General features: G+C 37.6%; 1 protein-coding gene across 1 annotated transcript in view; it reads right to left on the bottom strand.

The window, feature by feature from the left end:
• Positions 1 to 26,537, bottom strand: part of SNTG2 (syntrophin, gamma 2) — a 644,399-nt gene that overhangs the window by 172,369 nt on the left and 445,493 nt on the right. Inside the window, exon 13 of the mRNA XM_006882917.1 lies at positions 1,623 to 1,694. Within this exon, the coding sequence (XP_006882979.1) occupies positions 1,623 to 1,694 (72 nt within the window). The remainder of the gene's footprint in view (positions 1 to 1,622; positions 1,695 to 26,537) is intronic.

The following is a 26,537-nucleotide window of genomic DNA, read 5'->3' as shown; positions in this document are numbered from 1 at the left end:
CAAGAAATCAAATCTAGTCACACAGTACATCAGTATAAGACTCTGCTCATGACATATTTGTTAACCAATGATCAGAAGAAAACATAAGGTGAAGATTGACAACAAATGGCTGAAAACTATACTTGTCATGTCAGTGGAGCTGAAAATGTGAAGCAAGCAGTAAGTTACCTATTGCCTGAAGTTATAAACTTATCGGCATCGATTTATCTTTCTCTTTCACATATTATTTCAAATTAAACATTCAATTTGTTTTGCATAATATTTTATTTAAGTAACTCTCCACAAAGCTCTGCTGATTTTTTTCCCCTTTTTCAATGAATTAATAGTATATCCTTATTTTGTTCCATCTGGTGGAATCTGCATTTAAACACTCTTGTATCTTTATCTCCAATATGTAATCACAGGTCCACAACAGCTAATCATAAATTATACACAATTCTCCACAATTAAACATTACTGACTTTTATACTCACAGTCCTTGCTAGTGTGCATTATGGAAAGATGTGCTATCCTATTAGAAACAATTAAAATAAATTATGTGTCAGTGCATTAACTACATGGAGCTGTTTAAATCAGATTGTTTTACATTCTTGATATAAATATTATCAATAAAGCTCTGCTCTTTCTTACCCAGTGAGTACATTTTTTCCAATGTAACTAGAATTGCTTGATCAGTTGTTATGATCAGGTTACCCAGATTAAATATGAAAATGTTTTAGAAGATATATTAATAATAAATAGTAGAAGAAACTGAAATTTTAAAGAAACATTATCTTAATTGGGAACCATTAAAATGCACTATTGCAGAACTACACAGACACAAATACAAACAGAGACAGGGACATACAAAGGCACACTCACACATAATCCAATTCAAATCATAACAGCACAAAAATCCTATTAAATAGGATGGTTGAATGGTGCTTTAAATAATATAATCATAAAATACCAACTCACTGTCATAAACAAGTGTTCCTCTCACTATATAAACCTGAAAAAAAGCATTTTATTTACATAAAAGACCAAAAACTTAACTCATTGATATCAACCAACCTAATTCACAGCAGACCCAACAGTGAGGATGGTGGGGTTTCTTTATTGTTTTGTTCAAATTTTATTTTATTTTATTATTTCTTGTGTGTGTACCATCAAATCAGATCTGACGAGTACAGGAGGAGATTGTCCCTGCTTCTCCAGCAGAGCATATGGTGGATGCAAACTGCACACCTCTGAGATTGCAGTGCAGCTTTTGCCACTAGGCCACCAGAGCTCCCTTAACAGTGAGTTTTTGTAGCCTGCACATTACATGGGAGGACAAAATGGAGCTATGGATATACTGGAAATACCAGGTAATTATGGCTCTCATGTTAGCAGTGCAACTCTTTATAAAAATATGCCACTTTGTGTTGTTCTTATATACCGTCAAGTTGGAACTAACTTACTGCTGACCCTCCAGTGGGTTTTCAGAGGCAATAAAACACAAGGCAGGAGACTCCATTTTTCTCCTATGAAGCAACTGATGGATTTGAATCATATGCCTTTGAGTCGGTAGTGCAACTCCTTACTAGTAACCACTTGAATTCCCTATTATAAAAGCATCTAGAAAAACAAATAATACATACCTTATGAACTTTAAATAATACCTCACAGAGGTTATAGATTTTTTCAGCTCGTACCCAGTCCAACGTGCTCACCTGCAAGAAATAGAAAATGGAAACATGAAAAAAAATGCTACTTTTAATCGGAGAATTTAATAATTTATAGCTATGGAGTAATTCAATGTGTCTTGAGTTAATGAAACTCTAAACCACCAGTGTACGGTTAGTAACACTAGATTTGACGTACTGTAATGAATTTTGATGAATATGCCTATGTGTATGATGTGCATATATTGACATAAATTATTGATACAAGAACATGGTATTACTGGAACTTACCAAGTATAAATAATTGTGAATAATTTTAAAAACTCCTTTTGGATTATTTTTTAGATAAAATTAGAGATACTATTTTTAGATTCAGAAAATGTAAAATGTTGATGAAGTCACCTATGCCTGTGTAAGTTTACATATATGTTGAAATGCTGACACATTTGAGACAGTGTTCTACTCTTTAAGATTAAACTCAATAACCTTTTATATTTGAGCAATAATCACTTTTTAAAATTCTTTAGTTCGAAATCTAATTTAGGTTTGGATTTGCAGCTCACAAGAATAAAAATGATGAAAAATCATTTAACATTAAATCATTAATCATAATGCCCTATAGATACATGTTAACAGACATCATCCCAAAATATTCATGAATAAAAAATCTAAAATATTTAGCAGAAAATGAAAATTATTCTTATGGATATTTTTTCCTCCCCTTTAATATATTCCTTTAGTAAGTAAACAATAAGCAAAATCACTGTATTGTGCTTTTGAAATATTTAAATTAGAATAGAGTTAATCAGTTGGTGACCTCATAGTAAATATTCATTAATTAAAATGTTTAAGACACAATTAATTATTTTAAAGCCATTTCAATCAGAATGCTTCTCAAAAAGTAACTTAGTTATGTGGAAACTTATTTTTAAATTTCTTTATTTTAATTGATATTTTAATGAAAGTTTACAGAGAACTTGGATTATAATTTAATTATAATTCATTCATTGTTGCACATTTTCCTCCCTGACCCCCCCACCCACAGTTCATTTTTCTCTTTGAAATGTTTTTTTTTTCATCGTTGCACAATTTCTTCCCTCCACCCCATCTGGTTCAGTCTATGCAGTTTCTGGACTGTTGTCATGTAAGTAATACCTAATCATGTATTCCTTTATTAAATTTATTAAACAGTTCTCTCCTTCATCTGTTTTAAATCAGTGTACAATATTTATTTCCTCTTTTCTTAGTTTCCCCCCAACCCCATGTCAATCCTGTTTTATAACAGTGATATTATGCAATATTTTTCTTTTGTGAAAGAAATAATGTCCAGCATAATGTCCTCCAGGACCATCCATTTTGCATAGTATTTCATGAGTTCCTTATTTTTCACTGTTGCATAATTTCCCATTGTATGAATATACCATAGCTTCTCTGTCCATTCATTTGTTGATAGGCACTTGGGTTGTTTCCATCTCTTTGCTATTATGAACAGTGCAGCAATAAATATGAGTGTGTATATATCTGTTTGGGTAACAGTTCTGATTTCTTTTGGGTTTATTTTCAGAAGTGAAATTGCTGGGTCAAATGGTATTTTTATTTCCAACTTTTTTGAGAATGTGCCATACTGACTTCCATAGTGGCAACACCATTTCACACTCCCACCAAGAGTTCCAGTTTATCCACAACCTCACCAACATATGCTGTCTGATGTTCTGTTGGATTTTGCTATTGTTATTGGAGTGAGATGGTAATGCCTAGTTGTTTAATTTTCAAAAACTAGTTTATTTACAAAATTTTAATACATTGTTTTAAAGAACAATTTTTTCAAATTCTATCACCCCCCCACCAATCAAATTGTAAATACCCATGTTTAATTCCCCTTCTCCCCTTGCTCATCCTCATCCCTCTGCTTTCACCCTCTCAATCCTCTTTGATCTTTATATGCATTCTACAATAATGGTTTTATACAATATTTATCCTTGTGGGACTGAGTTTGTTCACTCAGCATAATGCCCTCCAGTCTTTCCCAAACAATTTACAAAATCATTTATTTTGCATGCCACAAAATATTCCACTGTGTGAATGAACCATAATGTAACAATCCATTCTTTTGTGGTTGGACATTTCGGCTGTTTCCATGTTCTTGCAAAGGTGAATAATGCTGCTATGAGCACTGGTGTCCAAATTTCCATTTGTGCCTTGGTTCTCATTTTCTGAGTATATTCCAAGTAGTGCAATAGCTGGGTCATATGGAATTTCTACGTTGAGCTTTTTGAGGAAGTGCCAAACTGCCTTCCAGAATAGTTTTACCATTTTATAATTCCATCAACATTGTATAAGTGTTTCTAGCCACATCCTCTCCAACATTTCTTACTTGCTGGCCTGTTACTTTTTGCCTCTGTTACTTCACTGTGGTTTTGATTTGCATCTCTCTGATTTCCAGTGATTTTGAGCATTTATTTATGCATTTGTTTGCCATGCAAATACATTCCTACGTGAAAATTATTTCTATGTCTTTTGCCAATTTTGTAATTGGGTTATCAGTCTTTTTCTTGTGGAGGCCCAGTAGTATTTGGTAAACATTTGTTATAAGACTGTTGTCTGAGATGGTATTACCAAATGTTTGTTCCCAATCTGTAACTTTTCTTTTCACCCTGTTGGAAAAATCTGTTGGTACACACACACATGGATTGAATCTTTTTTTTTCTGATTGAATCTTTAGTAGGTCGCATACATCAATTTTTTCCTCTTCAGACTGTTCATTTCTGGTTGTATTTGGCAGTCTCTGTATACCTTGGGCTGGCACTTCTAAGATAGATACCAATTTGTCTCTTATGAACATTATGGTTTGGGGCTTTACTCCCAGGTCTCTAATCCACCTTGAGTTGATTTTTGTGCATAGTGTGAGAGGTGGATCCTGTTTCAGCTTTCTGCAGGTGGAAGTCCAGTTTTACCAGCACCATTTGTTGAAGAGGTTATCATTTCCCCATTTGATAGCTTTGATTTCCTTGTTGAGTATCAGTTAACCACAGATAGTTGGGTCTATTTCCGTGTTCTAAAATCTATTCCAGTGGTCTAGGTGTCTGTCATTTTACCAGTACCATGCTGTTTGGGTTACTACTGCTGTGTAGTAGGTTTTAAGGTAAGGGAGTGCTATTCCTCCAACCTCATTTTTTATTCTCAGAAATGTTTTGCTTATTCAAGGTCTCTTGCCTTTCCAAATAAATTTGATAATTTTCCTTTCAATCTCTCTGAAGAAATAAATTTGGTGTCTGAATTGGGATTGCAATGAACATGAAGATTGCTTTTGGTAGGATTTTAATTTTCACAGTATTGAGTCTTCCTGTCCATGAAAAGGGCACATTTCCCATTTCTTTAGGCCTTTTATTGTCTTGCAGAAATGCTCTATAGTTTTCTTTATCTAGGTCTTTTATATCTCTACTTAGGTTCACTTCTAAGTATCTCAATATGTGATTGCTATTGTGAATGATATTACTTTCTTGATTTCCTTCTCTGAGTCCTCTTTGTAACTATAGAGGAATCCTACTGATTTTTGGATATTGATTTTCTATCCTGCCACTCTACTAATTAGGCCTACTAACTTTAAGAGTATTTTTTATTGAGTCTTTGGGGTTTTCTGTGTACACAATCATTATCATCTGCATATAGCAACAGCTCAACCTTCTCTTTGCTGATCTGATAATATCTTTTATTTTCTTCTCCTGTCATAATGCCCTTTCTGAGTTTTTGGTTCCCCCCACCCCCCGCAATCTGAATATCTTCTATGGTGAAGTATTTTTCATAATCTGTAACCATTTTGTGATTGGGTTGTTTATCTTGTTGTGGTGCTGGGGTATTCCATACATCCTAGATATAAGTCCCTCATCAGAGAAGTCATTATCAAGTATTTTTTTCCAGTCTGTGGCTTTCCTTTTTACCTTGTTGGAGAGTTTTTTATTTGATGTGCATAGGGATTTGATACTTAGAAAAATCACATTCATCTATTTTTTTTTTGCCTTTAAAAAATTGATATCTTAATGAAAATTTATAGAGAACATGGATTTACATTCATTCTTGTTACATGTCTTCCTCTCTACCCCCTGACTCCAGTTCACTTTTTTTCTTTTGCTTTTCAAGGAGAGGAGCGAACTGGGGATGGGAGTGGGGGTGAGTGGGTGGGGAGAAAAGTGCAACAATGAATGAATTCCAAAATCTCTGTAGATGTTCATTGAAATGAAAAATAAATACATTAATTTATAAACAAACAAACAAACAAACAAAAATCATCTGTTTTATCCTCTCCTGATTGTAGGTTTTTCAGAATGCTTGGAAGACTATTTATGTAATGGATTAGTCCTTCTAGAGTTCTTCCGAGCTTTTCTCTGATGAAGTTTATAGTTCTTGGGTTAAGTCCTAGGTCCTTGATCCACTTTGAGTTGGCTTTTGTGTATGGTGTTTGGTGGGGGTCTTGCTTGCAGATGTTGTTGTTGTTGTTGTTATGTGCTGTCGAGTCATTTGCACTCATAGCGACCCTATGTACAACAGCCCTAGACCCTGCTCTATCCTGTGCCAATCACACTGCCTCTGACACACCCATCCCACTTGCAGATAGTTTTCCAATTTTGCCTACAGCATTTGTTAAAGAGGCTATCATTTACCCACTTAACTGATTTCATCTCCTTGTCAAAAATCAGCTGAATATAGGCAGATAGGCTGATTTCTGGGTTCTCAATTTTATTCCATTGATCTATGTGTCAGTCATTGTCCAATATCATGCTGTATTGACCACCCCGGATGGCAGTATAGTGATTTGAAATCAGGGACTAAGATGCCTTTAAATTTGTTTCCCTTTTTAAAGAATGCTTTGCTTATTGGGGGCTTCTTTCCATTCCATATGAAATAGGACAATGCCTTTTCCATCTCATTGAAGAATGGAATGGGTATTTGGATTTGGATTGCATTGAAGTTGTAGACTGCCTCTGGTAGAATTGTCATTTTCACAATATTGGGTCTTCCTATACAAGAACAGGCTATATTCTTCCATTTTCCAGGTGTCTTTTTATTTCTTATAGTAATGTTTTATAATTTCCTTTGAATTGGTCTAGAGTTGACAACATACCAATTGACATATTTCAACAAACAGATGCAGCTCTGAACGTGCTCATTAAGTTGTGCCAAGAAATCTGGAGGACAGACAGCCAGCCAACTGACTGGAAAAGATCGATATTTGTTCCCATTCCAAAGAAATGAGACCCAATAGAGTGCAGAAATTATCGAACAATATCATTAATATCTCATTCAAGCAAGATTCCACTGAAAATTATCGAAAAACAATTGGAGCAATATGTCAACAGAGAACTGCCAGATGGGCAGACTGGGTTTAAAAGAGGTTGTCGTACTAGAGATATTATAGCTAATGTTAGATGGATCTTGGCAGAAAGCTGAGTACCAGAGGAATGTCTATCTGTGCTTCACTGACTATACAAAAACTTTTGAATGTGTGAATCACAACAAGCTATGGCTGACTCTGAGAAGAACTGGAATCCAGGAACATTTGATTATGCTTATGCGAAACCTATACTTTGACCAAGAGGCAGTCATTAGAACAGATCAAGGAGATACTACATGGTTCAAAATCAGGAAGGTGATCTGCCAGGAATGTATTCTGTCTCCATACCTGCTGGGCTGTACGAGGAGGAATGTGGCATCAGGACTGGTGGAAAATTCATCAGTCACCTGTATTAAGCAGATGACACAACCCTGCTTGCTAAAACTGAGGAGGATCTGAAGCACTTGCTGCAGAAGGTCGAGGACTGCAGCATTCAATACAGATTAAAACTCAACCTCATGGAAACAAAGATTCTCACCACTGGGCCAATTGGCAGCATCAGTATGGATGGTGAAGAGATTGAGTTAGTTAACAGTTTTAGTTTGCTTAGTTCCACAATTAACACTCTTGGTAACAGCATACAGGAAATCAACAGATGAGTTGCATTTGGAAAGTCAGCTGTGAAGGACCTCTAAAGAGGACTGAACAGCAACGATGTCAGGCTGGATACTAAGTTGCGCCTCATCCAGGCTATAGTCTTCGCAATTACATGCTATGCATCAGAGTTGGACAGTGACTAGGGATGATAGAGAGAACTTATGCCTTTGAGCTGTGGTGCTGGAGAAGAGTGTTGTATATACCATGGACTGGTAGGAAAACAAACAGATTTGTCCTGGAGAGGGTGAAGCTGGAATGCTTCTTGGAGGCAAGGATTCTGAAGCTTTATCTGACATACTTTGGGCATGGAGGAACTGGTCCTTGGAGAGGGACATCATATTTTGGAGAGTGGAGGGACGGCACAGGAGAGGAAGACCCTCAATGAGATGGATTGGTTCTATGATTGGGGTGGTGGGAGTGAGTGTGTCAGAGATGATGAGGTTGGTGCAGGATAGAGCAGGGTTTAGTGCTCTTGTACACAAGGCTGTTATGAGTCACAAGTGACTCGAGGGCACATAACAATAACAACAACAATAGTCTGTTGTGTTTCTAGTTAGATTTACTCCCAAATATTTCATCTTGTGATTAACTATTGTGATGGGTATTGTTTTTCTTAGTTCCAGTTATGTATTCTCTTTGTCTGTAGACAAATCCAACTTTCTCTACAGAGAAATCCAACTAATTAAAAAATTTTATTTTATTAATTTTAATGAAAATTTACAGAGATTTCATTCATTCATTCATTGTTGCACTTTTCTCCCTGCCCATGATGTTCCCCTCAGTTCACTCCTCTCTTTAAGAAGTAAAAGAAAAATTCTTTCATTGGTATTCAATCCCCCCGAACTCCCCTACCCCACCACCTCTAGTACACTCCACTACGGAACCTTAATTCTGTACTGTTGGGATAACCAAAATACCCTACCATATATAACTTTTAAACTGTTCTCTCCCTCATCTGTTTTAATACAGTATACATAATCTATCCAGTTTTTCTCAATCTTACCCCAACCCTGATGATAGTCCCATTCTACAACAGTTGCACCATGCATTATTTGTCCTTTTGTGTCTGAGATACTTCACTCAGCATAATGTCCTCCAGGGTCACCCATTTTGAATAATATTGCATGAGTTTTTCAATGCAGCATAGTATTCCATTGTGTGAATATATCACAGGCTTCTCTATCCATTCGCTTGTTAATGGGCACTTGGGTTGTTTCCAGCTCCTTGCTATTGTGAACAAAGCCATGATAAACATGGGTGTGCATAATCCAATTGATTTTTGTGTGTTCATCTTGTATCCTCAATTATGTCCAGTAATTTTCTTGCTGAGTCTAGTATATTGTCATATCATCTGCATACAGAGATAATTTCACCTCCTCTTTGCCAATTTATAAAGCTCTTATTTCCTGCTATTGTCTTATTATTATCACTAATAATTCTGACACAATATTGAATAGGAGAGAAAATAGTGGGCATCGTTGCCTAGTTCTTGTTCTCAAAGGGAATGCCTTTAATCTCTCTCCATTGAGAACAATGTTAGCTCTTGGGTTTACATATATACTTTTTAGTATGTTGAGGAAATTTCCCTCTATTCCTATTATGTTGAATGTTTTAATCAGGAAAGGGTGTTGGAGTTTGTCAAAGGCATTTTCGACATCAATTGATAGGATCATGTGGTTCTTTGCTTTGTTAATGTGATGAATTACACTGAAAAATTATTCTTTGGTTACCATTTTTTATTTTAATTGCTTTAAAAGAAACATATTTATATTTTTATTTTAAAAATGCAAAGATGAATATTACAGAGACAACAGCCAAGCAAATGGTATCTTTCGGTCTAGTGGAGGAAAAATTATATCTTAAATAATATTTTAGGTCAAGTTGTTGGTCTATTGGTAAGAAGCTGCACTGTAATCCTGAAGGCATTTAGTTTGAATCCACCAGCTGTTCCAAGGAAAAAGATGGGCAATCTCTCACTGGGCAATTAATTGCTTCTGAAAACTCACTGGAGGGTCAGCTATAGGTCAGTTCCAACCCCACACTCCACAGCAACAATAAAAAAGTAGAACTAGTTGATCCTGGTGGTCTGGTGGTAAGAAACTACACTGCAATCCTAAAGGCACATGGTTCAAATACACCAGGTGCTCCACTAGAGAAGGATGGGTATCCACCTCTCATGTGACTTATTGCCACTGACAACCTACAAAAGTGTCATTGATGGGTCAGTTCTGACTTGATAATATGTTACAAGAAGGCAATCATTCAGTTTAGGATAGTAAATGACAGAATTTTCTAGAGATAGTGTAGTGTATTTATTTCTGAATAAAATAAGTCAATTTTCTAGCACCCTTTCTTCTGATAGGTAAGGCAGAGCCTAGGCAGCAATACTGGATGACACCTTAAATAAATCTTTTACTCCAGAACTTAACAATGTTTTATTTCTTCAGAGATGTGCCTTTTCCTGTTCTTTCTATTCTTCAGAGGTTATCATGATCTTTTTCATGGCATTTCCTGTCATGATAGCTTTGCACATGTATCATTAGAGAATACACATCTTATGGTTATCAGTTTTTCAACTTCTAAAAATGTGGCTTATTTCTTGAGCAAGTAGAAAATTTAAAAAAAATCACTAAACAGAAAATACAAAACATCCTCCTTTAGTAATTTACTTCTCATCTAAATATTAAACATATGCATACTAATGATTTTTATAGAATTTAAAAATAAATTTCACAACATCAGCATTTTTCTTATTACAAAATATGTTTCCACTAATATTGCAATGATTATTCTGTTTTCAATGTGTGGATTTCATTTCAGGATTTCCCCTGGTGTCAAGCTATAGACTACTTTTAGGCATTTCCCAGTATATCAGTGTTGCAATTAATGAGTCTAAGTAGTACATCTGTAGAAAGAACCCCTGGAGAAGCTTAATATCAGCTGGGAAAACGAGGCCACGTGTTGACTGTGGAACAGACCACCAACTACTCATATGCAAGTTCAAACTGAAGCAAAGGAAAGTGAAATCAAATCCATGAGAACCAAAATATGACCTTGAGTCTATCCTACCTGATTTTCAAAACCATGTCAGGAACAGATTTGAGGCCTTGATCACTAATGAGTGAAGACCAGATAAGCTATAGGAAGATATCAAGAATAGCATCCAGGAAGAGTGCAAAAAGATGTCACAAAAGAAGAGGAGGAAAAGAAGACCAAAATAGATGTCTGAAGAGACTCTGAATATTGCACTAGAGCACCGAGAAGCCAAAGCAGAGGGAGGAAATCAAGACATTAAGGAGCTGAACAGAAGATTTCAAAAGAGGCAGCTCTGGAAGAGAAAGTTAAGTATTATAATGAAATGTGCAAAGAGCTGGAGTCAGAAAATCAAAGGCACTAAACTCAAGCTGCTTTTCTTAAGCTCAAGGAATGGAAGAAGAAATTCAAACCTAGAGTTGCAATACTTAAGGATGCTATGGCAGAATAGTAAATGATCTTGGATGTATTAAAAGAAGATAGAGTATACAGAGTCATTATACCTAAAAGAATAGGCAGACACAAAAGAATTTTATGAAACAACATATGAGCAAGAGCCTGTGGTAATGAAGAAAGAAGTGCAAGCTGTTTTGAAGGAATTGACAAAAAATAAGGCCCCAGGAATTGATGGTATACTCACTGACATATTTCAACTAATATATGCTGCCCTAGATGTACTCACCAAGTTATGTCAAGAAATCTGGAGGACAACTACTTGGTCAGCTGACTGGAAGAGATCTATATCTGTTCGCATTCCAAAGAAAGGTGATCCCACAGAGTGTGGAAATCATCGAAACATATCTTTAGTATCACAAGCAAGCAAAATTCTGCTGAAGACTATCCAAAAACAACTCTAACAGCACATAAACAGAGAACTACCAAAGTGCAGGCTGGCTTTAGAAGGGATTGTAGCACTAGGGGTATTGTACATAGTGTTAAATGGATCTTCGCTAACATCAGGGAGTGAGAGAGGAATAGCTATCTGTGTTGTATTGATTATGCAAAGACTGTGTGGATCACAACAAACTGTGGCTAACTCTGAGAAGAATGGGAATCCCTGATCAAGAAAATGTGAAACCTGTATGTATACTTGCAGGAGGCAGTCATCAGAACAGAGCAAGGAAACAATGCCAGAGATGTGTCCTATTTCCATACCTTTTCAATCTATATGCAGAACAGACTATCTGGGAGGCTGGGCTATATGAGGAGAAATGTGGCATCAGGATTGGAGGAAGACTCATCAACAATCTGCATTGTGCAAATGACACAACCCTGCTTGCTGAAACAGAATAAGACCTGAAGTGCTTGCTGCAGAGGGTCAAGGACAGCAGCCTACAATATGGATTGAGGCTCACTATCAAGAAAACAAAGATTCTCATCACTGGGCCAACTGGCAGCATCAGGATGGATGGTGAAGGGATTGAGGTTGTTCACAGCTTTAATTTGCTTGGCTCCACAATCAACACTCTTGGTACCAGCAGCCAGGAAATTAAAAGATGCACTGCAATAGGAAAGTCTATGGTTAGAGACCTCTCCAAAGTACAGAAGATCAACAATGTTTGTCTGTAAATGAAGGTGTGCCTGATACAGGCTATGTTGTTTGTAATCACTTGCTGTGCATCGGAGAGCTGGACAATGACTAAGGATGATAGAGCAGAATTGATGCCTTTGAGCTGTGGTGTTGGAGAAAAGTATTGAATATACCATGGACTACTAAGAGAACAAACCAGCTTGTCCTGGAGAGGTTGAAGCCAGGCTGCTCCTTGGCAAGGGATCTGAAGCTTCATCTGACATACTTTGCACATGTTGCAAGGAGGGACCAGCCCTTGAAGAGGGATGTCATGCTTGGGAGGGTGGAGGGACAGCACTGTAAAGTAAGACCCTGGATGAGATGGATTGATTCCGTGACTGGGGTAATGGGTAATAAAATTGTCACAGGATAGAGCAATGATTAGGGCTGTTGTACAGAGGATCGAGTAACTCAACGGCACATAACAACAACAGTAACACACTAATAAAGCAGTTGGTTTTAAACCAAAACGTTTGTAGTTCAAACTCGCCAGCCAACTGATGGCAGAAAGGAGAGGCATTCTGCTTCTTTAAAGATTTATAATTTTGATTTTACCAAGGAGTAATTTGTCCCCTTCTTTACCAGGTCACTCTGAGTCAGAATGGAATTAAAGGTAATGGGCTTTTCAATTGATGTATTTTCTTGCTGATTCTGTTTCTTGGTAATAGCCATTTTAACCTCTCTTTCAGAGATAATCCTTTTCTCACTGTCATTTCATAAGCTTTTGGTGGGTTTAATTTTGCTTCTATTTCAGGATTATGCATGTGATTTTCTTATAAACCAGTAAGTGAATCTCATTCTCTTAGTCACATTGAGTCACATTGGTGCAAATACAACTCCAGCAGAGAGAAATGTAAAATAAGATGTTTTCTTATTTACTTCTGGGAATGCAGTCATTTATTTTATGAACTTGAACAACAATATGAATAATTATTCCCAGTGAAGTATTGGATGCCATCCTTGGGCCCTGTGTCTACCGTCTGATTGACAATAGAGAGAACAATTCATTAGAGCTGAGAAAAACAGAGACACCTGACCTTTGTCTCAGTGATGGAGTGCGAGCTCTATGAGTGTTGGGACAGTTCTATTTCTGGGTATTTTAAAGCCACTTTGGGGTGGATTTTATTCCACTTAATAAAAAACAAAACAAAAGACACATTACTTAATACATGGCCATTTGTTAGGCTTTATATTGTGTCACTGATTGATTATTATGTCAAAATTTCTAACAGCTAATTGGAAAAAATCTTGACCATAAGATACTGTACAATTCATGCCTGCAATATGCATATGTGCTCTCTAGATTTAGAAAAACGAACTGTGGTGGTACTGTAGCTAAGGCATTTGGATAGTAATGAGAATGTTGGTGGCTTAAACCCAGCAGCCACTGTAACATAAGAGAAAGATGAGGCAATCTACCTCCCAAAGATGTACAGCTTTGGAAATGCTAAGAGGCACTTCTCTGCTGTACAAAGTTGCCAGGAGATGGCATCTGTTCATCCCTAATGGGTTTTGTTGTTGTTGCATGCTTTTTCTTTTTTCTTTGTATATTCAGAAAGGCTTCTGCCTTTAAAGAATACTTTTTAAATAGCTCAAATATTTGTTGTGCACCTACAACTGGTGCCCACATCAGCTACTGTCTAGCAGTTCAACCTCATCTTTAATTTGCAGCTACGAGTTACCTATCTCCATGATCAAAGGGTATCTTTTGATGTTTTATGAGTTCAGGTTGATGGGCTTGCAATTTTCATCTAGTAGATACAAAAGAACACCTATACGTTTTGGCGGTTTGTTTTGGTTGTTTTTTTTTTTTTTTTCATTTGTTTGCTTGTTTTTGCTGCTACTCAGATGGATCCTCAGTAAACTTGGATATTACTTTGAGATTTCTTGTTGTTATGTGCTGTCAAGTCAACTGTAATTCATAGTGACCCTATGCACAAAAGCTCTGAAGTGTCCCCTAACCTGAACCAATCTCACTGCCTCTGACATAGCTATGCCTATTACCCCAGTCACTGTGTCAATCCATCTTATCCTGGCTCTCCCTCTCCTACGTTGTTCCTCTACACTTCCAAGCATGATTTCCTTTTCCAAGGATTGGTCGCCACTGGTAATATGACCAAAGTGTATGAAACAGGGCTTCAAAATCCTTGCCTCTAAGGAAAAACCTGGTTTCTCCAGGACAGACCTGCTTGTTGTCTTGGTAGTCCATGGCATGTTCAATACTCTTCTCTAGCACCACAACTCAAAGGTATCGATTCTTCTTCTGTCACCTTTAATGACCGTTAAGCAATCTGATGTGTAGCAAGTAATTGTGAAGGGCAAGCTGGAATCAGGTATGCTTTAGTCTCTAGACTGACATTTTTGCTCTTTAGCAGTCTGGAAAGGTATCTAAGAGTAGTCTCTCCCTATGTAATACATCTTTTGATTTCCTGACCACTGGTGTCAAGAGTATTGATTGTGGAACAGGGCAAACTGAAGTTCTCAATTACAATTTGTTCTTCATCAATTATGGTGCTGCCAATTTGGTCCAGTGGTTAGAATCTTTGTTTTCTTGATTGTTGCTGTTATGTGCCGTCGAGTCGCTCGCGACTCATAGTAACCCTATGTAGTACAGAAGCCCTAAATCCTCCTCTGTCCTGTGCCAATCTCACTGTCTCTGACATATCCACACCAATTACCCCAGTCACTGAATCAATCCACCTCACAGAGGGCCGTCCCCTTCTGTGTTGTCTCTCCACACTCCCAAACATGATGCTCCTCAAGGACCGGTCCCTCCTTACAATATGTCCAAAGTATGTTAGACGGAGCCTCAGAATCCTTGCCTTCAAGGAGCAGCCTGGTTTAACTCTCTCCGGGATGAACCACTTTGTTTTCTTAGCAGTCCATGATATATTCAACACTCTTCTCCAGTACCACAACTCAAAGGCATCAATTCTCCTTCTATCCTCCCTAGTCATTGTCCAACTCTCTGATGAAAAACATGTAATTGTACAGACCATGGCCTGTATCAGGTACACTTTAGTCTCTAGAGTGACATCATTGCTCTTCAATGTTTTGGAGAGGGTCTTAACAGCAGACTTTCTCATCTCAATACATCTTTTAATTTCCTGGCTGCTGGCACCAAGAGTGTTGACTGTGGAGCCAAGCAAACCAAAGCTGTGAATAATTATCAATCTCTTTACCATCTATTATGATGCTGCTAATCAGTCCAGTGGTGAGAATCATTGTTTTCTTGACACTGAGCTTCAATTCATATTGAAGGTTGCAATCCTTGACCCTCTGCAAGAAGTGCTTCACGTCCTCCTCAGTTTCAGCAATCATAACGCAGATTGTTGGCATATCTTCCACCAATCCTGACACCACGCTTCTCATCATAGAGCCCAGCCTCCTAGATAATCTGTTCTGTATATATTTTGAAAAGGTATGGAGATTGGACACATCCCTGGTGTATACCCTTCCTAATTTTGAGCCATGCAGTGTTTCCTTGCTCTGTTCTGATGACTGCCTCCTGTTCCAAGTATAGGTTTCACAGTAGCATGATCAAGTGTTCTGGGATTCCCATTCTTCTCAGAGTCAGCCACAGTTTGTTATGATTCACACAGTCAATTGCCACTGAACTTAAATTCATACTGAAGACTATAGTCCTGGACCTTCTGCAGCAAATGCTTCAGATCCTCTTCAGTTTTGATGACCAAGTTTGTATCATCTGCATAACAAGGTTGTTGATAAATCTTCCTCCAATCCTAATAACACAGTCCTTCTCCTAAAATCCAGCCTGGCAGATTAAAAATATGTAATTTATAATTATCAAAAAACTTCTATGGGCCTAATGATTTTAAAAGTCAATAAAAACTCTAGATAGCTGATTATAGTATCCCAAACTTCAAAATGAAAATTAGATCTGAAAATCTACATAGCATATGCTGTTTATTTCCATTTCTTTCCACCCTGAGTCTTAACTACCAGCAGTAAGTACTAGAGAACAAAAGAGTTTTTCCTTTTCATCCCACAATGGCCTGTTTACCTGATCATCACTTCCAAAGGCTCAAATCAGAACCCCTTCTTGTGCTTTCACTCACAATTTTGTGCAGTTGTTTCATCCTCCTTTTAGTCCTCACAAGCTATGTAATTTGCTCCAACTCTTTTGACGCTTGCTGTAATCTAAGTTTCATATTCGTTGCCACTGAGACATGTCTGTGTATATTCAACATGACTTGGGCAAGTGAAATGTAGCTCCTAGAATAGTGATGCAAATATCTTTTGAAAAGGCCGGACTTGGAGCATGAGTGTTGATTGACTTGCTTAAAGAGAAAGAATATATTTAGTTAATGCAACTTGGCAACTCAGATGCAGGATATACCATAGCATATTTGAAAAGCCTGGTTTTGTTCTTTCACAGATGTTAAATCCCTAAGTGGAAGTGATGTGAAGACCTCTCTAAAGTATGAGAAGTACAGACATGACATACAGACAGAAAAATGTAAGCTTTTGCTTGAAGAAAACATTTTTAAATATGCATTGTATCCTGTAGGTTCTTTCAATTTTTTTTTTATTGAATGATCTATAGTTTAAGAAAGAGCTTTGGCGACAAAGTCCATAGGGATCATCACTGTCAACTCAAAAAAGCAACACCTCTCTAGTGCTTTGAATCCATTTCAGCTCCAAAAGAGAAAGGTAGTCCATTTCCTCCCAAGTAATGTACAGCCTTTGAAAACCCACTAGAGAGTTAACGATGAATTGGTTCAGACTCAATGGAAATGAGTTTTTCATAATAATATAAGACTAATGACATTAATACTTTCACAGGCAGGAATTATTTTTTCTAGACAATGAGATAAGCATCTATAAACTGGTGAAACATTAGTTTAAAGAGGAGACATGCTTATAAAATAATGTTTTAAAAAGTTATACTTTCTTATATGCTTAGTTATTTTGTCACAGAATTTTACTTTAATTTTTAAATTTTTTATTATGAATGTAACACCATTTCTCTTCACTTTGTCATTTCCCATTGAGGATATCATATACCCTTCATATTCAAGTCAGTCCTTGGAAAAAAGACATTATGTTGAGGTGCATGATGCACAAAAGCTCTGAACCCTGCTCTATCATGAGCCAGTTTCACTGTCTCTGCAACACACCTAACCTTATTATCTCAGTTACTATGTCAATTTATCTCTTCCTGTCTTACGCTGTTCTTCAACCCTTCCAAGAATAATGCCCTTATTCAAGGACTGGTCCCTCCTGGAAACAGGGTCGAAGTGTGTGAGTTGGAGCTTCAAAATCCTTGTTTGTTAGGAAAACTTGGTTTTACCCTCTCAAGGACAAACCTGTCTGTTCTCTTTGTAGTCTTTGCTGTGTTCAATATTCTTCTCCAGCACCACCACTCAAAAGCATAGATCTCATCCTGTCATCCTTAGTAATTGGCCAGCTCTCTGATACACAGCAGATAATTACAAAGACTTTCAATCTGTATGCAGAACAGATCATCTGAGACGCTGGGCTATATGAAGAGGAATGTGGCATCAGGATTGGTGGAAGAATCATCAATAACCTGTGTTATGCAGATGAGACAACTCTGCCTGCTGAAACTGAGGAGGACCTTAAGCGCTTGCTGAAGAAGATCAAGGACCACAGCCTCCTATATGGACTGAAGCTCAACATCAAGAAAACAAAGATTCTCACCACTGGGCCAATTGGCAGCATCAGTGTGGATGGTGAAGAGATTGAGATAGTTAACAGTTTTAGTTTGCTTGGCTCCACAAGCAACACTCTTGGTAACAGCAGCCAGGAAATCAAGAGACGAATTGCATTGGGAAAGATGGCTGTGAGGGACCTCTCAAGAGTACTGAAGAGCAATGATGTCAAACTGGAGACTAAGGTGCACCTGATCCGTGCTATATTCTTTGCAATTACATGCTATGCATCAGAGAGTTGGACAGTGAGTAGGGTGGATAGAGAATTGATGCCTTTGAGCTGTGGTGCTGGAGAAGATTGTTGAATATACCATGGACTACTAGGAGAACAAACAGGTTTGTCCTGGAGAAGATGAAGCCGAATGCTCCTTGGAGTCAAGGTTTCTGAAGCTTCGTCTGACATATTTTGGGCATGTTGCAAGGAGGGACTGGTCCTTGGAGAAAGACATCATGTTTGGCAGAGTGGAGGGGCGGCGAAGGAGAGGAAGACCTTTGATAAGATGGATCGATTCTGTGACTAGAGAGATGGGAATAAGTGCATTAGAGATGGCTAGGTTGGCACAGGACAGAAGAGTGTATAGAGCTCTTGTACATAGGGTTGCGGTGAGTCGCAAGTGACTCGATGGCATATAATAACAACAACAACAACAACATGGACTGTATCAGGCACACATTTGTCTTCAGAGTGATGCCACTGTTATTTAGCATTCTGAAAATGTCCTTGACAGCAGAATTTTCCAACACACTTTGACTTTTGATTTTCTAACTGGAAATGCCTTGAGTCCTGGCTATACATCTATAAGTATTGATCTTGAGGCTTGGATTTGTTCTTCAGTTCCTTCAGCTTAAGAAATACCAAGAAAGTTCATCCCTTTTGATTTTCTGAATCCAGCTCTTTGCACATTTCATTATAATACTTTGCTCTATCTTCCTGAACTGCTTTTTGATATCTTCTGTTTAGCATCTAAACTTCTTGGATTTTTCCATTTACTTTGGCTTCTAGGCATTCTAGTGCAATAGTCAGAGTCTATTTTGACATCCATCTCATTCTGTTCTTCCTCCTGTTTCTTTGCAATAACTTTTTACATTCATCATGGATTATATTCTTGATATCCTCCCACAGTTCATATCTGGCCTTTGTTCATTTGTCCAAAGCCTCCAATCTGTTCTTGAGATTGTTTTTAAATTCAGGTGGGATATATTCAAGGTTAAATTTTGGTTCTTGCAGATATGATTTCTATTTATTTAGCTTCAATTTGAGCTTGCATAATCAGCACCTGGCCTAGTTTTCACAGCTGACTTTTAACTTCTCCAATAATTCTTTGCACAAATGTAATCAAGAGAAGATGGAAGGAGTAAAGAGTCACTGTGCCAAAACAGAATTGACTGACATAGAAGAATTCCATGAAATACAATATGCCACAAGGAAATGCTGATGAATGAAGAATTTTAAGCTGCTCTGAAGGAAATGGGAAACAACAAGGCCCCAGGAATTGATATAATACTTATTGACATATTTTAGCAAACAGATGCTGCCCTAGATGTGCTCACAAAGTTGTGCCAAGAAATCTGGAGAATAGCTATCTGGCCAGCTGCCTGAAAGATATTCATATTTATTCCAAACCCAATAAAATGCCAATCCAACCATGTGAAACTTACTGAATGATTTCACTGATAACACACAAAGACAAAATATGACAAGATTATTTAAAAATGCTTGGAATAATACATTAACATAAAACTACCAGAAGTACCGGCTGAGTTTAGAAAAGGACATGGCACTAGGGACATCATTGCCAACGTCAGATCAATCTTGGCTGAAAGCAGACAGAAGCAGAAGAATGCCTAACTGTGTTTCATGACTATACAAAGGCATTTGACTGAGTAGATAACAAATTGTGGCTACCTCTGAGAAGAAGGGGAATCCCAGAATACTTTATTGTGCTCTTGCAAAACCTGTACTTTGACTAGGTGGCTGTCATTAAAACACAGCAAGAAAATATTGGATGGTCCAAAGCAGGAAAAAAGTGTGTCAGGGGTGTGTCTTGACTCCATACCTCTTTAATCTATATGTGGAACAGATCATTCAGGAGGCTGGTCTTCATGAGGAGGAATGTGGAATCAGAATTTCAGAAAGACTCATCAGAATCTTGAATTATGCAGATGACACGACCTTGCTTGTGGAAAATGAGGAAGACTTGAAATATCAGCTCTAGAAAGTCAAGGTGTGCTTTCTTCAATATTTATTGAAGCTCAACATCAAGCAGAAACAGATTATCACCACTGGGCCAATTGGCAGCACCATGACAGATGAAGAAGAGAATGACATTGTTAACGGTGTTAGTTTGCTTGGTGCACAACTAGAACTCTCTAAACCATCAGCCAAGAAATCAAAAGGCAATTTGTATTAGGAAAGTCTGCTTTCAAGGACCCCACCAGAGTGCTGAAGTGCAAAGATGTCAGTTTAGAGACTAAGGTGCATTTGATCAAGGCCAGAGTCTTTTCAATTACTTGCTACACATCAGAGAGTTAGACAATGAATAAACATGACTGAAGAATAGTTGATGCTCTGAGATGTACTGAAGAAGTGTATTGAACATACATACTATGTACTGCCAAGAGAAAAAATAGGTTTATCCTAGAGAGAGTGAAACCAAGTTTTTTCTCTGGAATCAAGTATTTTGAAGCTTCTGCTCATCTAGCCAGGAGGGCCCAGTCTCTGGAAAAGGAAATCATGCTTGAAAGGGTGGAGGCACAATGCATAAGAGGAAGACCCTGGATGAGATGGATTGACTTCATAACCAGGGTCATAGAGGCAGGTGTGTTAGAAACAGTAAGATTGACACAGGATACAACAGGGTTCAGAAATATAGTGCATAGGGTTACTATGAGTCACAGTTGATTTGATGGTACAAAACAGGAATATTGCCAAGAGTGCTGATCATGGAACTGAGCAAGCTTAAATTTTTAACCATATCAATTGCCTCTCTGTATATCATGATGCTACCATTTGGCTGAGTGGTGAGAATCTTTGTCTTCTTGATGTTGAGCTTCAGTCCATATGGGACTCTGCAATCCTTGATCTTTTGTAGCAAATGCCTCAGGCCCTCCTCATTTTCCTCAAGCAAGAATGCGTAATCTGTATAACACTGGTGGTTGATGAGTCTTCTTCCAATTCTGATGCCACACTCCTCCTCATAAAGTCCAGCTTCCCAAATGATCTATTCTGCATATAGAAGGAAAAGGTATGGAGACAATGCACATTTCTCATGTACTCTTTCCTTGATTTTAAACCATGTAGTATTTCTTTGCTAGTTCTAACAATTACTTCCTGGTCAAAGCATAGGTTTCACATGAGCAAAATCAGATGTGCTGGAATTTCCATTCTACTCAAAGTTAGCCATAGTTTGTTGTGATCCACACAGTCAAATTTCTTTGCAACATCATAATATGTTACAAACGGAGTTGGTAACAGAAAGTTCAGCAGTTCATATCTCCCAGTCCTTCTTTAGTAGAAAGATGGACAATGTATTCCTTTTTAGATTCATAGGCTTAGAAACCAGACAGAGGGTGGCTGCTGTTATGTGCCCTAGAGATGAGTACCATACAAACAACAGATATTAATCTGGTCAGTAAGACAATATTTTTTAGTGAGTATAATGTTGTTGTGTACCAAAGAGTTGGGACTGACCCGTAGCTGACCCACCAAGAGTTAATTTCAAAGGAGGAGAATGTCCACCCTTCTTCCGTGGAGCAGCTGGTGACCTTGAACCACTAGCCTTTGTATTTTTCAGTTAGTTATAATAATTTATAGTTATAATACCATGTACTAAAAAATAATAAAAATATATGCAATAATACACTCTATCATGGCATATTGTATAATGAATTAATTGCTGTCTGGAGGTTGGCAGTATGAATCTACAGCTGTTCCTTATAGCAAAACATAAGCAGTATCCTCCCGCAAAAATTTAGTCTTAGAAACCTGATATAAGGAGGACACGGACTGAAATTAACTTAAAGGCAGTGGGTACTGTATGTAGTAAACCACAGAAGAAAGTGTATAATTGGAGGTTTACCTAGACAATGGTATAGTAAAAGGTAAAATATCTAGAGTGTACCTATAACAACATATAAAATGCCTTGTTTATTTTCCACTAAAACTTGAATATGGACAAGTGTTGACTGTGAGGCATATGGATTCCTAGGACTGATTTAGAAACTTTTAAAAAAATTGTAATTATATATTTTATTAATATATAAGGTCCTGGTGGCTTGAATGTTGTGTGCTAACTTGGTAACAAAAAGGTAAAGTCTGAATATACCAAAGGTACCATGAAGACAACTTGTAGTAATCTGTTTCGTAAAGACTACATATAAAAAATCTCTATGGAGCAGTTCTTTTTGTAACATACAGTGTTCCCATGAGATGGATTTGACTTGCTGGCATGCAACAGCAATATAAAAAATACTATGGGAAAGTTTTCTCAAAATGCGGTATGTTCCAATCTCCCTGGCAGCTTGCTAGAAATGCAGATGCTGGGACTTTAGATTTCACCCCAGACCTAGTGGATCAGAGCATATGTTTTGTTTGTTTTAGGGGGGTTCTCAGTTGTAATATTCTTTTTATATATATATATATATTATACTAGTTTATTTACAAAATTTGAATACATTGTTTTTCAGACCAGATATGTGTTTAAAAAAATATATCCCAGCAAAATTAGGAAAAGTTCAATAGGGCAGAAAATAACAAATGGTAGTGAGCATGTGATGACACTGAAATTCTTATTGGAAATGTAAGCACTATGGAAAGCAGTTATCATTTTCTTGAAAAGCTGAAAATAGAAGTGTTATCTATTCAACTACTTGGTATATGTACTAAAGAAATAAAAAATGCTACATGGACAGACATATGCACTCTCATACAATGTTAGTCCCAATAACTAAGGGATATTAATAATCTAAGTGCCTATCGAAAATGAACACAGAGAGAAACTATGGTACATTCACATAATGGAATAATATGAAGCACTAAAAAACAACAATGAATCAATTGACCACAAAGTAAGACAAAGGATCCAACTCAAACTAGCTTCAGAACTCTGGACCTTCACAAGGAGGAAGATTATGGAACTACATTTTGCCCTCTCAAATTATGTAATGACCATCCTCCCAGAAATTTACTACATGATTTGTTGGTTTTTTTTAAAATCGTTTTATTTTAATTGAGATTTTAATGTGTATAGAGAACTTGGATTTCCATTCATTTATTTTCTTTTTAAATTTTTTTATTTTATTATTTTTGTGTGAGTGCACCGTCAAATCAGATCTGACAGGTACAGGAGGAGATTGTCCCTCCTTCCCCTATTCATTTATTTTCATTTCATTTGTTGCACTTGTTCCTCCCTACTCACTCCCCCAGTTTTTATCTTCGAAAAAGAATTCTTTCATTGTTGTACAATTCTCCTGCCCCTCCTTCCTAGTCCATTTTACTACACAACTCTTATTCTAGACTGCTGTAATGTAAACAATATCTAATCATATATTCCTTTTACACAGTTCTTTCCCTAATACATTTCAATGCAGTAAAAATTATTTATTCTCTCTTTTCTTAGTCTTCCCCCAACTGCCATATTGGTCTTGTTTTTCAATAGTGGCATTATGCAGTATTTGTCCTTTTGTGACTGAAATATTTCATATAGTTGATAAATTCAGCAAAGTGGCAGGATACAAGATCAACATACTAAAATCATTTTAATTTCTCTACAATGTCAAAGAGAATACAGAACAGGAGCTAGGAAAAAACAATGGCGATCACAATAGCAAATGATAAGATTAAATATTTGGGAGTAAATCTACCTAGAAACACAACAGACCTATTCAAAGAAAATTACAAAACATTACACAAGAAACAAAAGAGCCCTAGAGAAATTGAAGAATATACCTTGTTCGTGGATAGGAAGACTCAATATTGTGAAAATGACAATTCCACCAAAGGCAATCTACAATTTCAACGCAATCTCAATACAAATACCCATTCCATTTTCAACAAGATGGAAAAGGCATTTTCCAATTTAATATGGAACTGAAAGAGACTCTGAATAAGCAAAGCACTCCTTAAAAGGAGAAACAAGGTAGGAGGCATCTCATTCCTTGATTTCAAATCCTACTATTCCAACATGGTGGTCAAGATAGCGTGGTACTGGTAAAATGACAGATACATAGATACACGGAATAGAGATGAGAATTCAGAAATCAGCCCATCTATCTATGGTCAACTGATTTTTTTTACATCAAGATAAAATCAGTTAGGTGGAGAAATGACAGCCTCTTTAACAAATGATGTTGGAAAAATTGGAAAACTATCTGCAGAAAACTCAAGCAAAACTTACACCTTACACCATGCACAAAAACCAGCTCAAAGTGGATCGAACACCTAGGACTAAACCCAAGAATTATAAACTTCATCAGAGAAAAGCTTGGAAGAACTCTAGAATCACGAATTCACAACCTGAACAGTCTTCCAAGCATCTTGAAAAACCTACAACCAGGAGAGTATAAAACAGATTAATTCTAAGACTCAAATCCCTGTGCAAAATAAATAAAAAAAAAAAAAACAAACCAAAAAACTTCTCCAACAGGGTAAAAGGAAGTCACAAACTTGGAAAAACATGTTTGGTAATGACATATCTGATAGATAAGGGACTTATGGACTGAGGCTCAATGTCAAGAAGTCAAAAATTCTCACCACTGGACCATCAGGATGGATGGCGAAGAGATTGAGATTGTTCACAGCTTCAGTTTGCTCAGCTCCATGGTCAACACTCTTGGCACCAGTAGCCAGGAAATAAAAAACATATTGCGATAGGAATGTCTGCAGTTAGGGACCTTTTCAAAATACTCAAGAGCAACAGTGTCTCTCTGGAGAGACTAAGGTCTGCCTGATACAGGCCATGGCTTTTGCAATCACTTGTTATGCATCAGAGAGTTGGACAATGACTAGGGAGGATAGAAGGAGAATTGACGCCTTTGAGCTGTGGTGCTGGAGAAGAATATTGAATGTATCTTGGACTGCCAAGAAAACAAACAGATTCATCGTAGAGAGGATTAAACCAGGCTGCTCCTTGGAGGCAAGGATTCTGGGGCTTCATCTGACATACTTTGGACAAGTTGTAAGGAGAGACAGGTCTTTAGAGAGGGACATCATGCTGGGTAGAGTAGAGGGACAGCACAGGAGGGAAGAACCTCTATGAGGTAGATTGATTCAGCGACTGGGGTACCCGGGATGGGTGTGTCCGAGGCAATGAGATTGGCACAGGATAGAGCACGGTTTAGGGCTGTTGTACATGGGTCGCTATGAGTCGCAAGCGACTCGACGGCACATAACAACAACAACAACAACACCAGCATCACAACAAGATAAATGTAAACAACAAAATCACAAAGTGGGCACAAAATATGAACACCAGTAACAAGGGTAAAATTCAATAGAGCATCAAACAACAAATGCTGATGAAGTTGTGGAGAAACTGGAACCCTTATTCACCGTTAGTCAGAGTGTAAAATGGTCTAACCACTATGGAAAGCAGTATGAAACATTCTCAAAAAGTTGAATAAAGAAATACCATTTGACCCAGAAATTCCACTACTGGGAATATTCTCTAAGGAAATCAGAACTGCATATCAAGCAGATATGTGCACACATATATATTGCTGCAGTGTTACAATAGCAAAGAAATGGAAACAACCCAAGTGCCCATCAACAAACAAATGGATAGAGAAGCTGTGGTATGTTTACTGGGGTTTTTGAGAGGGAATCAAAACAAGGTAAGGAATCCAACACAAACTAGCTTCAGGATCTCTTGGGCTTCTCAAGCAAGAAGATTCTGTAACCACATTTGCTCTCTCAAATCAGGTAAATGACACTGGCATACTAGATCTAGAGGAGACATCATCCTCAACTGGAAACTCATTCTACTTTGAAAACAATATGCTGAAAATGGAAGAGCAGAGTCACATGAAGAGAGTCTTGAAGCAGAAGCTCAGTGGCAAAGACCTTTCCCCAGTACTATCTCAGACAGAAGTCCTTCCTGAAATCCGGTACCTGGGATTTAGACTTAAAGTCTCCTAAACTCAAGATAGACTAGCAGCGACATGAGAGACCTGCAAAGCATCACAGACATTACTTTAGGCCCGAGCCATCATATCCAGGGTTGACTAGGTGGATGGTGATTTTTAATAGGGAGTGAAAGTAGAAAGGGATGCTGGTGGAGCAGGGAAAGGAATGGGGCAAGACATATAAACCAAAGGGGCAAGGGACCAACACTGAATCTATAGGTTGTTTCTGTAATTGTTGTTGTTATTGTTATGTGCCATCGAGTCCTTTCCGACTCAGCGACCCTACGTACAAGAGTTCTAAACACCGTTCTTTCCTGTGCCAACCTAGCCATCCCAAACACACTCATTCTCACCACTCCAGTCACAGAATTGATCCATCTCATTGAAGGTCGGTCTTCCTCTCCTTCTCCGCCCCCCCGCCCACTCTGCCAAACATGATGTCCTTCTCCAAGGACCAGTCCCTCCTTGCAACATGCCCAAAGTAT

This window comes from Elephantulus edwardii, unplaced genomic scaffold, assembly GCF_000299155.1.
Source record: "Elephantulus edwardii isolate Elephantulus edwardi_28Jun2011 unplaced genomic scaffold, EleEdw1.0 scaffold00025, whole genome shotgun sequence".
Lineage (NCBI taxonomy): Eukaryota > Metazoa > Chordata > Mammalia > Macroscelidea > Macroscelididae > Elephantulus > Elephantulus edwardii.
The sequence above is the reverse complement of the archived record's forward strand: the minus strand, read 5'-3'. Positions and strand labels throughout refer to the sequence as shown.